Below are 16,165 nucleotides of genomic sequence, written 5' to 3' on the forward strand. Positions count from 1 at the left end.
AATAAAAATGATACAATGCCTCATAAGAATGCGTTCTTTTTTACAGTTTAGTTACTTAAAGGCAAATCTTCGGCCGACTTCGGTGTGGCCCGCGGGCAAGTGCTTAAATTGTTTTGATGGCGTGCCGACGCGGCTTGATGAGCTTATCTCTACAAAGGATTCTCTTCGCCTTACCCCTCAACATTAACCCAACGAAACTAATGCATTAGCTGTGGAGTCTGTCCCCGAGAGAAGGTGTAATCATTAGATAATTTTACGTCTCTCTACAAGAAAGAGACCATATTATTTCTATAGAGGAAAATCCTAACATTTCAATGAAAAGAGGGATGCAAAAAGGGGAGTTATGAGATAGATGTAGGAAATTTGTCTAGTTGCTTAAAAGATTGCCCTTCTTACTTCACTGTCGTTGTTGAATATGAATGATCTCTTCATTTAGTATAACATTCGGCTGCCAGTTCCGAATCCAGAGTGATCCGCAGTGCTCCAGTGGTCAGACGTACATGAAGCGGCTAGTGCGTCGATTGCGCGATCAAAGGTGATTCGCTCAATTCTCGCAATCTTTTTTATTTCAATTTTAGCTGACGAGCTTTGGAAACTAAAAGTTCCAAAAATATACTGCAAAAAAAGACAACCTTCTTCAAGTTCAGTTAGGTGTTGTCGCTTTGACAACAGCACTAATACTACGGGCAGTGTAATCGACATTGAATTTGTTTAGCCCACTAAAGAGAAAATAAGTCAGCATAATACTTATCACCAAAATATGCTCATCAAAACATACGCGATAGAGATTCTTCCAGAGTCCTGAAGATAAACATGGTACTTGTCCCGGAGAAGTGTGACTTGTTCCACGGAGAGTCCAACATATCTACGGAGTAAACAATGTTAATATGGTAAGTCCCCGCAAGTAAGATCATGGTAAAACTCACGAAAACATTCCGTTCTGGTCAGTGATATGCTGCCAGTTACCTGGTGTTTCCAATTTCTCCAATCCTTCCCTCAGCGCATGTCGACGATGCTTAAGTTGATCTGCCATTTCGCGGACTTCTTGTCGCCATTGGCGCTCCAAAACCTCATCCGATAGAACGGTTTCAATGATCTTGGATCCGAAGTCGGGCGGTGCGCCGTTCTCTGATCGGGCTAGTAATTTCAAATGCGACTCCAATCTCTTTCCCACTTCTTCGCTTGGAGCGAGAATCGAGAGAATTCCAACGCGTTCGCTGTAAAGCCCAAATGATTTCCCGTATGTCGAGACAAAGATAAGTGGGATTTCTTGCTCGGCAAACAGTCGCACACCTTCAAGATCTGTGTCGATGTCGCCCGAGGCAAATCCAGGATATGCAGCATCGAAAAATGCCAAATGGCCCCGCTGGGAGAAAATAGAGGCCAATTCTCGCCACTGATCCCGCGATGGGTCACATCCAGTTGGGTTCTGGGCTCCTGATTGGAGAAGAACAACAGACTGAGCTGGCAATGAATTGATGGCCTCTGCAAACCTTGCAAAGTCAAATGCGTTTGTTTTGCTGCTGAAATACGGCAAAAAGCTGGGTTTGATTCCCGCCGATTCGAACACAAAAGGATGGTTTACTGCGACCTGGTTAGCATTGCGTTTGCGTGTCTAACCCAAAAAATACTTACGCCAGGTCTCGCTAGGAAGGAAAATCTCTGCATTTCCGGACTGCTTCCACGGCCCATAATGATGTTTCAACACAACTGCGCCGACATGACATCCACCACTTGCGCCGAGTGTCTGCGTTGAAACTATTCTGTGAGGATGGCTTAGCTCTAGATCAATCTTGAAAAGAGTATTTTGGAACTAGTAGCTCTATTACCTTTTCTCTTGTAAAAGACGATGATCTGGTCCGAAAAGCAATTTGGCAGTTAAGTCCCTGTAAATCTGGGAGCCCAAAGCTGAAGGGCGATACTCATGATGCCAATCAGGATCGTTGAATATTCTCTCCTTTGCCTGTTATGCCAATGTCAAGTATTTAGCGAAGTACCAGAGTACAGAACGAAGTAATTTGAGACTTGATACCTCTTTCACACTTGGCAACACGTATGCCTTCCCTTCTTCGGTTTTATACACGCCCACAAGGAGGTCGGTTCTGTTGGGATCGGTGTCGGCTCTGAACTGCTCAACGAGAGCTTGGAGGCCCTCTATAGATACTTTTTCAACTCCGGTACATGAATGTATCAATTGTCTCATTTACCTGTTCGGCCCGCTGGGACATCCTGAAAGGGGTTCACTAGCGATATGCTACCCATTGTGCTTCTGAGTTTCTGAGTTTTTGGACTTGGATTGAAGAGATAGATTGATATATTCGATAGATTAATCTACTAGACCTTATATGCTGTACCTGCGCATGCGGGGAAATGTCCGGTTTAGTGTGATATTTCTGTAAGAGCACGCGATTCGCACACGCCATCATGGCGTAATATTACACAGAAGCCAAATAGCCTATTAGTATGCTTTTTAATTCAGAAATCATTACTATGATCAGCCTGTTCACAAATATCGGTAATATTTTCTCCGTTGTAGACCTGACTGCGAGTTCAAGCGCTCAGCGATAGACTACGTAAGTCTGGGGAAACGTCGGAGCCTTGGTACCCTGGAGCCCTAGAGTGTTCTCCTGATTTCTAAGCAGAAGGCTTCCCTAGGGCCCATGGACGGCTCGGTTATGTATCCGCCCTCGACCCGAACCGGACCAGGACCATTGAAATCTTAGAATGCCTATGAAAATGTCTATGGTAAAAATGATAGAGAAGATCGATATTTAATATATAGATTGACTATTTGAAATTTATGTACAGTGCATTTCATGGTATATCGGCCGTATATCGGCCGTGAGAAATCTCAATCTTTCAGTCTTCACATAGACCAGTGTCGATATTGGCCTCAATTGGCTTCACGAATTCTGTGCGGAAAGCGATTTTGTGACCGACGTATAATACAACGAACAATATAAGACTGAGATAGTTGATGAAGAAGTCGGTGACACTGAATGTGGGAATGAAGGCAGTGAAGCCTTGGGTGAAGATGATGAGGACATTGAAGAATAACCCATACCAAGAGAAAAATGGCTGCCATGTAGCCTTATATGGAAGGGTGTCCCGCGATATTCCACGTGCTTTCAAAGCTCTCATAAATGCCAGGTGAATAACATTCAGAGATGCCCAGGTAATGAAGCCAGCTAAGCCAGCGATCTGCATCAACCAGTTGAAGACAGTGGCTCCGGCATTTGACAAATTCAAGAATCCCAGTAGACCAAAGAGGGCAGTGAAACCGACGCTGCCATATGGCACACCGTGCTTGGTTGTTTTGGCGAAGAATCGAGGAGCAAAGCCCTCGTTAGCCAAGCCGACTAGAATTCGGCTGCCGCTGTAAACGTTCGAATTGGCAGCAGAGAGCACCACGGTAAGGAGAACCGCATTGATGATACTTGGCAAAGCATTCACACCCGCTCGTCTCGCGGCGATAACGAACGGAGATGCATTCGCGTCCGCACCATTGCTGTCGGAGGTCAGACGCTCGTCATTAGATGGCACCACAATGCCGACAAAGAAGACAGTGAAAATAAAGAAAAACACAATTCGGAAGAAAGTTTTCCGAATTGCGGAAGGAACATTCTTGCGTGGATTAGCGGTTTCACCCGCGGCAATACCAACAAGCTCAGTGCCTTGGTACGAGAATCCGGCTTTGATGAGAATGGCCCAGAATCCGACGAACTTAGCCAAAGCATCCTGTTTTGGATTTTCGATCAAGTAAGGAATAAAGGGACCGGGATGAACCCAGTATCTAAATCCGAGATAGCCTTCTTTGCCCACACCGGCGTTCATGCAGATGGCGAATATCATGAACCCAACGACGGTGATGATCTTGATGCTCGAGAGCCAAAACTCTATTTCACCGTAGAAACTAACGGGAAACATATTGAGAATAATGATGACGACCCAGAAAATAGCAATGAAAATAGCCATTGGAATCCGGTCATCCCAGAACTGAATTATAAGGCCTGTCGCGGTCAACTCGAGGGCGAAAGTCGAAGCCCATGAAAACCAATAAATCCAGCCCATCGCAAATCCAAGACTGGGGTCAACTATGCGATTGGCATATGTCGCAAACGCTCCTGGAATAGGTAGATAGGTAGCGACTTCACCCAGGGCTGTCATGACCGAATAAACAATTGATCCAACGAAGGTATAGGCGATCAAGGCGCCCACTGGACCTGCAGTAGAGATTGCAGTTCCCGTACCAATGAAAAGACCTGTTCCTATGGCACCACCTATGTAGAGATATGTCAGAAGAAATGCAATCAAGATCAACTCGAGATGCTTACCCATCGCGATCATCTGCAAATGTCGGCTCTTGAGCCTCCGCTGCAATTCTGGTAATTGGTGAGACTCTCCATTGCTGTGTTTTTCTTCGGCATCAAAATCACGATCCTCCGCTGAAATTTCGTCCGGATTGGATTCCCTAATGTCCTTTTTGTCTGTCCCAGAGGCGTTGCGTATACTGGTGACCTCGTCGGCGGTCATTTCGGGGGGTTTCGGAAAGAGTTGATGCGCCAAAAAGTGTTGAAATTGGCAATTGAAACAACTCGCAGACCAAAAGTTCAAGATATAGGAACTATATGAAGTCTTGATCGCGTTGAACTTCCTGAAACAGGTTCTCCATGGGGAAGATCAGGGGACCCCGCGTTTTGGCCGGGCCGGGTACACTTTCGGGTTCCACAACGATGGCCGAAGGAGCAAATGCGAGATGACCATTTTGCGGGTCTCTCCAGTGAATTGCTAAGCTATCGATGTTCAATTACGTGTAATCGGTGATTTGGAAGTTCCTTCGCACTTCGGGTGGCTCCGAAAAAGCAAAATCACCAATCAGACCCAATTGCACGCTCGGTTATAACGTAAGTTCCCGAGTTAAACCGGCCCGGTAGGTCCATCCCGCACTTTCCATTACCCCATGGTGGACTTCAGATATAACAACCCGGGGTTGGCCCACAATGCTGATCAGTATTATAGAATGATGAAGTAGCTGTTGTCAAATTGAAAGTCAGTTTGAGCTCCCCAGTGGACTGTCAGTATATCAGAAAATGACTTCTGATCGCGGAGAAGGGGAGGGGAGTAATCGCATTTGAGCCTGGATGTCAACTGAGCACGGTTAAGCGCTTTCAATGCGGCGATAACAAAAATAATGAACTGAATCCTGACCACTGATAAACTCCACAAATGCCCGGAGCTAATCCGTGCAGTCCTATGTTCAGAAATACTCATGGGAGAGCTGGTTCGAAGCTCAGACTCTCACATTCCAATGACGAAGTAACCAGAAAGAGTGTCGTTATACCACTGCTATCTTGTTAGCAGAGAGGATTAAGACAGTACATCGTCCTTTCTTAATTTGTTGAGGGCTCTTAGCTTAGCAAGCTCAACCGGGCCAACACTCTGGGATCATCGGAGTCGAGTGTACACCCACTTGCTACCCACACTGCAAACTCCATGATAGATTGAGCTAAAACCTGGTTCGTTGGCTAGATCTTCTTTGTCTTGGTGAAGAGGTTTAGCAGTGTGGGATGCAGAAAAGCGCAGCTTATCACGTCGTTCCAGGCAATGTGGAGGTGAAATTTCGAGCTTGTCGGTAACTTTGGTTTTTGCGAGGGCGAAAGAAATTCTTTAGTACACATGGCGGTCTTAGTGCTCCTGAGGCTTGCAAGGAAGAGAGCGTTAGCGTTGTGCATATTGGAGTATTTTTGGAAATCAAAGTTGATCAGTGGCGGGATGGAGGCGTATGCATTTGTTTAGGGCGGGATCAGAGAGAAAATGATGGGAAAAAGGCGTGATAGACCCTTGTAGGGTTACGGGTACATACAATGTTTATTTAGGCATAAGATTCGCATATGAATGCTTCAACCGTGGTTTCGGCTTCCATCTTCTCCTCTTTTCCCTCTGCCCCCATCTCTTCACCGTAAATCATCGGCCAAATCCGCTGATTGCAACCTATATCAACGAACAACAATCGTGAATCCAATCGTGAATTCAGAGTCAGCCTGTTGTCCTCGATTATCATCGTGACATTCACAATAATATTGATAGCCGAGCCCTTACCATCAGAATCGATGCGCTGCACCGTGCTGAAAACCTCCGGCGCCCCTAGACTGGCGACCAAGAACATGCCCCGGCTCAATGGTCCGCGCATACCCGGAATCTTCAATTCGATTGCGTTCGGCAAAATCAAAACATCAATTCTGAATGACTCCGATTAATCTTCCACCTAACCCCCGCGCCGTGAGCCAATGCTCCGACTCAACATCCCTTTCAACAACTTTTCCTTTGAAATGGAGATAGCTCGCTGTGCAAACCACGTGGAGATCGTTTACATTTTTGTGGTTGGCTGCCGTGCGAAAGTGCATTGCATTTCTTGCCAACACGGACATGGGGTTTTCCCATTTTGTGTCGCTGTGGATACCGAAAATGGTAATTCTGCGTGCGCAAATTGCTTACTGGGGCCGGGACATCTGTTCACTCACAGGCGTTCCGCTATCGGGCCTGCAACGCTCTACAGCAAGAACCTCTCGCCGATCCCGTCGTGTTCGGGGCCGCTATAACGCGAAATTACAACACTCATCGATACGCCTTCAACAAAGATTGCAAAGCTTAAGCGATCAACTGGAGCCGCAACAATAGAACAGCGAGCGCAACACCACCCGGAGCGTAATCGCCACTATGAGTCCCGACGCCCCGAAGATCAAAATATGAACCTTCTTGATATGCATCTGCCCCGACTTTGCCGCTTATAGGCAGTGCTATCTCTGGACCAGAGATGTGTGAAGCCTCCCTATCAGCTATTTGCTTTCTTCTTCTGTTCTTGTCTTTTGCGAATGCAAGTGAGAGCTAGCCAATAAAACATGTCCTGCCAACTGAAGACTGTATATTCTAATTACCGCATGGACAGAATGTTGTGGCCTTTGTGCTATTTTCCAGCTGTTGATACCATGAGCATCAGGAATGATGTGGATGCTTAATAAAGGTCTACACACTAGTAAGAATTCTCTTTCGGTGGTAGAGACTATCGATCCCGGGTTGACTGCCATCATCATCTGGGGCTTCATTCTGCCAAACTACAATTCAGCCTTATTTCATCTTCTAGGTCTAGATCAAATTATGTCAAAAGACTTACAAGTGAATTTATTCGCATCTTCTGGATTATTTTCGCGGGAGATTCTCTTGTCCTGGTTTTCTCGATTATAAGGTACAAGTGAACGCACACTCTAAGGTTCTGTTTGAGAGTCTCAGGTGCGAAAAAATGCTTGATTGTAACTCAAATGCCGGATGTGGGTCTGGGTAAACAAGTACGGGATCAAAACCATCACTCCTAACTGCTTCGTCCCATTCCTCGTCTGGCTTGGCGATTTTGTGCAGGTTTGAAGACCTTTGCGAATCTCGCTCTTCCTGACTCTTCTACACGTGGAATTTTGATGACGCTCAATGCTTGAATAACGACATGAATGACTTTGGGGAAAACAATAAATCTATTGCGAGCCTGTTTTGCATTTCGACATACTATCGCTAGCTGTCTGTTCTGCTTCATCTCTTCTGTGTATCACGTATAAGCTCAGATAAATATTGCATTAAGAAGCAATTCATAAACCTATATTGTTGAAGTAGTCAAGAATAGATCGTTCATTGAACGATCAGGAAGAGGGCTCAAAAGAGGGAAGTTTAGTAGTGAGATATAGGTGTGACTTGCTTTTCTTTCTCTTCATTTTCCTGGAGTTAAATGGATGAGCCAAAACCCGCCAGATTAAATACTAAGGGGGTGGTTATATCAACTGCCCAAATAAATTCCAAGTGATATTGTATACGGATATCGCTTAAATTTTAGCGTGTTTCACGCACTCGGCAGTTGGCACCTGGCGAGCCCCGTCTACTACTTCATCTCAAACCACCATCGGTTTCATCCCCACCAGCGGTTTCATCCTCACCATCCATTCAAATCGACATTGCGTTTATTTGCTGGGTTACCTAGCAGAACGGGGCAGCGAAAATATGTGCATAAGCGATTCTGGCCCGGCAGGTGAAATCAGCTTTTTTTTGGCAGACGCATTGACATTCCACAGTCATGGGTGATCCCATCATTTTGATCGATAGCTCTAGTAGCCAGAGTGATAGTCGTCAAAGGTTTATCGATTGATGGCATGTAATAAGGTCGCGTTGCAGCGCATGTGCAGATAAAAAGCACACCACCAGCGACTTGGGAATTATTACTTCATACAGTTCTAAGTGGGCTCCAGAATAATGAAGGAGCCACGACTGTTTGTGAAACATACTATCACGATTGCATGGCTTGACGAGTGATCAATCATCGTTCCAGTAGTTCATGAGAGACCCCAAGATTTGATTTGGACTACGTAATTGGGTGTTTTGAGATATGTGGGCTGTAAATTGTGCGCTAACGCAAGACTAACATCTATCGATTTGCCGGGAATCTTGAATTGCCGAGAAAGTGATGGACACAAGTCGTACTCTATGGCCCATCATGCATGGATAAATAGGAGATCTTTCCTCGTGGATTCAGAAATTTCCCAGTTCATCTCTCATTTTCATCTTTTTCTTTTTGTTCCTGTTCCCTTTTCATCTTCGTCGGGCTCGTTGATCGAAGTCCCTTGTACATTCCTTTTTTTTTTCTTTACTACGAATCCGAACCACCGGGCGTGAGTCGGCTTCCTCTGACATCATGTTGTTTTTCAAGCCCCTAAGCTTGCTTCTCGCGTCATCTGCTCTGGTAGCAGGTCATGGATATGTCTCTAGTATTGAGGTTGACGGTACTACCTATGGTGGTTATCTAGTCGATACCTACTACTATGAGTCTGATCCCCCTGAGTTGATTGCTTGGTCTACGAACGTGACTGATGATGGCTATGTGGCACCCACAGCCTACAGTGATTCAAGCATCATCTGCCACCGTGGCTCTTCTCCGGGAGCGCTTTCTGCTCCTGTACCGGCTGGTGGTTCCGTCAAGCTGACGTGGAACACTTGGCCGGATGATCACCATGGCCCTGTAATTACATACATGGCCAACTGCAATGGTGCCTGCTCTGATGTCGACAAGACGACTCTAGAGTTTTTCAAAATTGATGCCGGCGGTCTGATCGATGACAGCACGGTCCCGGGAACATGGGCTACAGATGAACTGATCGCAAATAGCTACAGTCGCACTATCACTGTTCCTAGCGACATCGAAGCCGGTTACTATGTTCTTCGCCATGAGATCATTGCACTCCACGGTGCTGAGGACTTGGACGGAGCACAAAACTACCCTCAGTGCATCAACCTTGAAGTAACTGGGAGTGGTACCGCCACACCAAGTGGTACTCTTGGAACCGCCTTGTACAAAGACACTGACGCTGGAATCTACGTTGACATCTGGAATGCCCTCAGCACTTATGTGATTCCCGGTCCGGCTCTCTACACTGTCACTGGCTCGTCCAGTACTACTGTCTCCGCCATCTCTACTACTGTCTCCGCCATCTCTACTACGCCAGCGGCTATCAAAACTACCTCAACTACATACCCAACGACCTTGATTACTTCAACCCGTCCTCAAACTACTACGGCCACATCTTCTTCTGAACAGACCGCGCAGGCTGAGCCTAGTGACGGTAAATCAACCACTTCAGGAAGCACTCTGCTCAGTGCCACTCCCACTGCTCTTCCTCAGGCTGTTACCAGTGCCACAGTAGCCTCTAGTATCCCTGCCACTACCTCTGGTGTTCTCACGGGGTCATGTGCTCAAGAGGATTATTGGTACTGCAATGATGGTGCAGCATTCCAGCGCTGTGTTAATGGCCAGTGGGATGAATCACAGGACATGGCCAATGGTACCGGTTGCACCCCTGGTATTTCGGAGACTATAACCATCTTCGCGACCTAAATTAGAAGGACTTATGACGAATCTTCGTGGGGCAAGGGCCAGAGTGAACGAGATGAGTTGTTCTGAGTGAAGATGTATATCGTGGTGGTTTTCTACATCGCGTTGTTTGGTGTATGTCTACAACGGAATGTGTTAGTCTGAAAAGATCATGCCGAGAATTATGCTTATTTCCATTCTCTTGAAATATCAATTTCCGAAGTGCATCGCTAAACCGATAATCCTGGCCTGTTTATTGTCCCTCATGGATAAACCGATAGGAATCGATGTACGTGTCTATTACCCCTGAACGACAGGTTTCTATGCCGTTAGCATAGCAAATTGTGTCCCATGCATGGATTTAGAGAGTATCCCATTCTCCCAGTTTAACGGTATTAGAAAAGTTCACTTATTTGATTCTCACCTATACATTTCATTTCAGTAGACCAGATAGTTCCTTCATATTGGCCAAAGTTTTGACCAGGTCGAGTAGCCTACAGAGAATTGATAGACATAGCAGCGATTGCTTGTTTGGTATTTGCATGCTTGCTTATCCGTTGTTTGTCTTGCCTCCATAGCTATAGATAGCTAGCTTCTTTCCTCAGAGATCTCAGAATATCGTACCATTTTGCTGCATCACTATTCCATATCACTATTCCACTCATATAGTGAATTCACATCAGCATTTCTGAAAGGGAAGCGGGAAGGTTATTGTGGACATGGTGGTTCAGTGAAGTTAGAGAGTAAAGAGAGCATAATTCAGTAATTAGAACCATGTGGGATCACCTCGGAATTTGTCTCATTCCAAATAATTGCCAAAGCTTTCAAGGTTCCATAATTTATTTCTCAATTGCTAAATGCCCATCTGGGAATCCAATAATCCTCCACCGCAATTGCAACCGCTAGACGCCATAGCCAACACAAAGAAAAAAAAAAGGAACACACCCTCCATCCCCCTTTACACTTCCTGCTCATTCCCCAATTCCCCCTTGTACATCCTCCAGACTCCCACAACCAATCCAGAAACTCAATTCCGGCCCAGCCAAACGGACCAAAACCAGCATCCGCACCACGAACGACGACCACGTGCCTCGTCAACCTGCGTATCGTGCCGCGAACGGCTCTCATCCGTGTCTTGTCTGCCTTTCAAATGGTGGCTACCACTGCACTTGATGTGGGAGCACATGTATTACCAACTCATCTTAGTCTACACGGTTATACACAAAACACCATTTCAAGACTCTACAACCTGCGCCAAAGCATCCTGAATGGAGTGCCGTACCTCCGGTCCAGAGAAGACGGATCAATGGTGGATCGTTCGTTCGGTCTCCGCTATCAAGAGTCTTGAAAACATTGAACCTAGGGAGACTGCAGGAAACCAAAAAGAATTGACCCAACCCCGCTACCACCATGACGACAGGAGGCATTCTCGGACAATGAGATCGAACCGGAATGGAAGATCGCAATAGAAATAGCCGAGGCTGCGCGGCCTATCTCGGCCGTCGTGGTGTACTAGGACGCCTCAGGAGCTGATCCACGGTGGTTTCCGTCCCTGGAGTTATCCTCATGGTGGAAGGGCGAATAGGGCAGGGACTTAGAACTATGCCGCTCCCATGACCTTGACCACGACTTTGAAAACTCCTTCTCTTGGATATCTAAGTCCCAAGCCAAGGTAAATCTTAATACTTTCTGCCGTTGTTTCGTACAGCTCCATATCAAATCGACGGACTATGTGAGCCATGGTCATGTATAATTCACATGGTGCTAGACTAGACGATGCATGAGATTCAGATCAGTTATCACGAAGTGGAGCAAGCGGAAACCTTTTTACATACTTCATACCTAAGCATTGCCGGCTTGCCCTGCCAAGTGCTAATTGACGCGGATGGTGTATTGAGGAGGTAACCGCTTTGAATACATGTACGTACTGTCACGTTTATAATACCAAGAAGACGGACAAAAATACCGTAGACCCTGACGTGAACTCTGAACGGTGAAAGGTGATAACTTGCCATACCTGAGTAGATATTCTATTCAGGTACTTTTATCGGCATATTCCTCATCAAATCAGAATATTAGCCCTGTGGCAAGACGGAACGTGAGCCTTGAGATGGGCTGACCAGAGTGTCTCGGAATAGCAGAAGGGATCTAATCTTGGAAAATGCAACATCGCAAAAGACCGAGGACACCATTGGCTAATTCGAACGCGATTTTATTCTCTAGGGCCAACCTAGGGCCAACCGGGAATTCGTTCTGGAGTGGGTTAAATGCGCCAAGGGATAGCCCCCGAATTAATTCCCTGGCGACATGGAAATCATTACTTGCGTGCCCCTTCTGGACCCAAGTCACAATACTTGTTTGCCCAAATTCTGTGACATTACCGATATCGGCTAAACCAGAGAGGCCAAGTTATATAGTTTTGATCGGCACATACGAGCCAAGCCGCTATTGTGACCATGAAAATTTTCACCATGGCAAGGACAGACAAGAAGATCATTCCTGGATCTGATAAGGGGTTGGACACCTCTACGCCATTTAAAAAAGAGGCAGAGACCGCAAGATCTACGAGAGATAGAGTTCTTGCACCTGACGTTGATACCAACTCGGAACAGGAGTCTCTTGATCATGAGGCTCAGGCCGGTGTTAAGGCTGTCCAGGCTGCCGCCGCTGTGTGGACCAAATCTCAATTGACTCTGGCGTATGTAATGTGAGTACCAGTGTCTGGTCAATCGTCTCTTCTGTGCAATTTACTGATTTATTTCGAATGAAGTATCTGGTTTATCTATTTTGTCACATCCATCCAGGAGGTTGTCATCCGCTCTCTCAATCCATATGTGACCAGTGCATTCAGGCTGCACTCCTTGACCGCTGCCACGAGTATCATGTCAAATATTATTGGAGGTTTGAGCAAAATCCCTTTGGCGAAGATTTTGGACTCGTGGGGCCGGCCCCAGGGTATGACTTTGATGTTGGCCATATGGGTCATTGGTTTCATCATGATGGCCGCTTGTGACGGAGTCCAAACATATGCGGCTGCACAGGTTTTCTCTGCTGTGGGGTACGATAATTTGTTTTTTAAATTCTCAATTTATTTCCGAAAATTTGACTGACATTCTGCGACTCCAGATCCCAAGGAGTCAGCTATGGCTTGACCGTTTTTATTGCCGATACCTCCGCATTGAAGAATCGAGCCCTCATGTTGTCATTCGCAACTTCGCCATATATTATTACCACGTGGATTGGAGGGCCGATCTCTCAAAGTGTCTTGGAGGGTCCTGGCTGGCGCTGGGGATTTGGCATCTTCACGATCGTTGTGCCAGTCGTGGTCACCCCTCTATGTATTCTGTTCTTCGTGAACCAGCGGAAAGCAAAGAAGAGCGGCTTGCTTACCCCAAACAGCGGACCTATTACAGTATCCATAGTAAAGCGATACTGCATTGAGGTCGACCTGTTCGGAATTATTCTTCTGGCTGGCGGAATGGCCTTGTTCCTGCTGCCCTTCAGCCTGTGGTCCTACCAAGAAGATCAATGGCGCTCTCCAATGATCATCTGCATGATCGTTTTCGGAGGTCTTTTGCTGATTGCATTTGCCGTATACGAAAGATTCTGGGCTCCCGTCACTTTTATTCCATTCAATTTATTGATGGACCGAACGGTTTTTTTCGCAGGGTTAATGTTCATCTTTGAGTTCTTCAACTCAATGGTCTGGGGCAGCTACTTCAGCTCAATGCTGCAGGTCGTATGGGGTCTTAATGTTACAGAGGCTAGCTATGTGTCCGCGATTTATCGAGTTGGATCTTGTGTATGGTGTCTTCTTGTCGGATTCTTGATCCGTTGGACTGGTCGCTTTAAATGGCTTGTCGTTTACTTCTCTATGCCGCTCATGATTCTGGGCGTTGGGCTTATGATAAAATTCCGCCAGCCCGATGCAGAAATTGGCTATATCTGCATGACTCAGATTTTTGTCGCATTTGCCGGCGGAACAACTGTTGTCTGCGGCGAACTTGCAATGATGGCACCTTCAGATCACCAACATATTGCTGTCGTACTCGCAATGCTGAACTTGTTCAGTAGTATTGGCAGTGCAATTGGATCCACTGTGTCTGCCGCTATCTGGACCAGTGAATTCCCAAGAGCACTGGCCAAATACTTACCGGCAGGTGTGAGCGTAGCGACGGTGTATTCGGATATCAACGCGCAGCTTTCTTACGCATGGGGCAGCACAGCACGAAATGCTATTGCGCATGCGTATGGGGACGCGCAGCGATATATGCTTATTACCAGTGTTTGTCTGCTGGTCGTTGCGTGGGCTTGTGCTTCTATGTGGAGAGATATCAGGATTAAGGATGTGAAGCAGGTCAAGGGTACCGTGTTCTAGAGATGTGTCAGGTCAGTGCTACATAGCTGTCGTGCTATGTAGCCTGCAAAGATTGCTGGTAATGTTTGTTTCTTTAAGATTGTTTAGTCGAGGAATCGAGATTTGGTTGAACCATCGAAATTGGTTACTTAATATGGTTTTTTTTTTCACATATTAGATTCAGTCCATTAGAAAATAAAGGAAAAGATACTGGTAAAAGCCTCAGAGAGAATCCCTGAATATCACATATCATCAACCTTTGTAGGCGAGGTGTACTTCCGCAAGATACATAATTTTACATAATAGTTGGATCTAACAATGATTCTTCACATCCACAACCTTAGAGGCACCCATCTCAATATCCAGGCCATGAGCCTCCACACGAACATACTTGAGAGTTCCATTAACGCTCACAGTGGTCTCGAACCCCGTCTTATGAGCAATGAGAATTGGTTGCAAGTCCTGGCGGCTTGCGCCTCCGAAGATCTTCCACTGCTTGTGCTCAGTGGCTCCATTCCAACTCATAAAAACTTTGGTGACGTTATGTGCTTTGTCAACACAAGAGAATACTTCGGGAGCTGTGGTTGGAACGCCAACCCACGGAGAGCGATACGCCCGGTAACTGGCGACAACGCCATCCTCTCCGAACTGAGCAGTCATGATGCAAGTTCCATTTTCGTTGTATTCCTTGATTTTAGGGTTTGAGCCATAGCCAATCAAGGCGTGGCCCTTGGCTAACAACTGGGTACTTCCTTGAGATAGAGAATATATCTCATCTTCGGGGTCTTGAAGAGTACGCAGGAAAGACACCTCATGGGTGGCTAGATTGACATTAAGGAATATGCCTTCGGTGTGATGAGTACCATTTTTGATATCTGAGTTGGCATTGTCGAAGATGCTTAGCACAAATCCATTCTCATGCTCATTGTGAATGCGGCCATCGTGTTGGTAGGCCCACTGTATTCCCTTAAGATCAAAGTCGCCACCAGTTTGGCCCTGCAAGTATTTAGTGTTTGATTTAGACTTTGGGGGGTTTGATCTGACCTGAAGTGTCCAGTCAACGGATCCGTTCTTCGCAATCTTGAACAGCGAGCAGTAATAACGAGAAGAAATCAAGTAGGTCCCATCCTTGAACTTTTCTACCGAGTTGATGTGAAAGTATCCATAGGGAAAACTGCTGTTGTGGCCCCAGTCTTTCACGGGATAGAACGGCTGTACATCTTCCAGAGGAATCTGATCAAGATGGTCCTTGGCACTCCAGCGGAAGAGGATATCGTTGGTCTTAACATCGATCTCATAGAACAGTGAGTCCGCAATCCAACCGTTTTTAGGACCGCCCACAGAGCTGAGATCACATACAGTCACATTGTATCCTGTGACCAGCATAGTGTCGTCGGGCGTCATCGTGTTTTCGTGCATATCAATCCAAGACACAAAGGATGAACTGTCGATGCTTCCTAGAGCCTTGTAATTATCATTGATCACAGAAACATTGTATATGCTGTTATAGCTTTGATCCAAAACTTGAACGATTCCATAGCCCCAACCAAAGGGCTCGGGGACGCCAAGGCCATTGAAGTAGGTCAGGACGGGCTTTCCGTCAAGTTGCTGGACACGAAAACCCTTCAAATCCCCAGCTGGACTTTGCCAGACAAGCTCGTTGCTGTCTGACATAATAAAAACGCTGTATTGGTGGGCATCCCATGATTGGTCAAAGAAGAGGTAGCCAGGGCTTGTAGGGCCAGATTTTGAAATCTTTAAACTGGGAGGCTCGTTGGAGCTTGACCTGTATGTTTGCCAGGGCCAGGGAGTGCCAGCCAGAGCAAGGGTGGTAGCCTGCAAGCTACCTAGAGCGGCAAAAGCAGATGTAATGCGCATGTCGGCTTTGAGTTTCCGAAACCAGTGGG

At 46.3% G+C, this 16,165-nt stretch overlaps 5 protein-coding genes across 5 annotated transcripts; 2 read left to right on the top strand and 3 right to left on the bottom strand.

Annotated features, from left to right (window-relative positions):
- Nucleotides 1-643: 643 nt before the first annotated feature.
- N7529_007709 (uncharacterized protein) lies at nucleotides 644-2,262 on the bottom strand (the record flags this gene model as incomplete). The annotated part of the gene is made up of 7 exons (XM_057243236.1): nucleotides 644-719; nucleotides 779-865; nucleotides 927-1,584; nucleotides 1,636-1,763; nucleotides 1,830-1,963; nucleotides 2,033-2,154; nucleotides 2,208-2,262. 7 exons carry the CDS (start codon nucleotides 2,260-2,262, stop codon nucleotides 644-646), a joined length of 1,260 nt encoding a protein of 419 aa, XP_057094774.1.
- Nucleotides 2,263-2,859: 597 nt separating this feature from the next.
- N7529_007710 (uncharacterized protein) lies at nucleotides 2,860-4,533 on the bottom strand (the record flags this gene model as incomplete). Its single annotated transcript, XM_057243237.1, has 1 exon — nucleotides 2,860-4,533. One exon carries the CDS (start codon nucleotides 4,531-4,533, stop codon nucleotides 2,860-2,862), a length of 1,674 nt encoding a protein of 557 aa, XP_057094775.1.
- Nucleotides 4,534-8,728: 4,195 nt separating this feature from the next.
- On the top strand, nucleotides 8,729-9,925 carry N7529_007711 (AA9 family lytic polysaccharide monooxygenase; the record flags this gene model as incomplete). The annotated part of the gene is made up of 1 exon (XM_057243238.1): nucleotides 8,729-9,925. One exon carries the CDS (start codon nucleotides 8,729-8,731, stop codon nucleotides 9,923-9,925), a length of 1,197 nt encoding a protein of 398 aa, XP_057094776.1.
- Nucleotides 9,926-12,372: 2,447 nt separating this feature from the next.
- Nucleotides 12,373-14,279, top strand: N7529_007712 (Major facilitator superfamily domain general substrate transporter; the record flags this gene model as incomplete). Its single annotated transcript, XM_057243239.1, has 3 exons — nucleotides 12,373-12,608; nucleotides 12,672-12,959; nucleotides 13,028-14,279. 3 exons carry the CDS (start codon nucleotides 12,373-12,375, stop codon nucleotides 14,277-14,279), a joined length of 1,776 nt encoding a protein of 591 aa, XP_057094777.1.
- Nucleotides 14,280-14,570: 291 nt separating this feature from the next.
- N7529_007713 (arylsulfotransferase family protein) lies at nucleotides 14,571-16,136 on the bottom strand (the record flags this gene model as incomplete). Its single annotated transcript, XM_057243240.1, has 1 exon — nucleotides 14,571-16,136. The coding sequence occupies one exon, from the start codon at nucleotides 16,134-16,136 to the stop codon at nucleotides 14,571-14,573; it is 1,566 nt and encodes a 521-aa protein (XP_057094778.1).
- Between the last annotated feature and the right edge of the window lie 29 nt (nucleotides 16,137-16,165).

Source organism: Penicillium soppii (assembly GCF_028829465.1).
Source record: "Penicillium soppii strain IBT 18220 chromosome Unknown utg000006l, whole genome shotgun sequence".
Classification (NCBI taxonomy): Eukaryota; Fungi; Ascomycota; class Eurotiomycetes; order Eurotiales; family Aspergillaceae; genus Penicillium; species Penicillium soppii.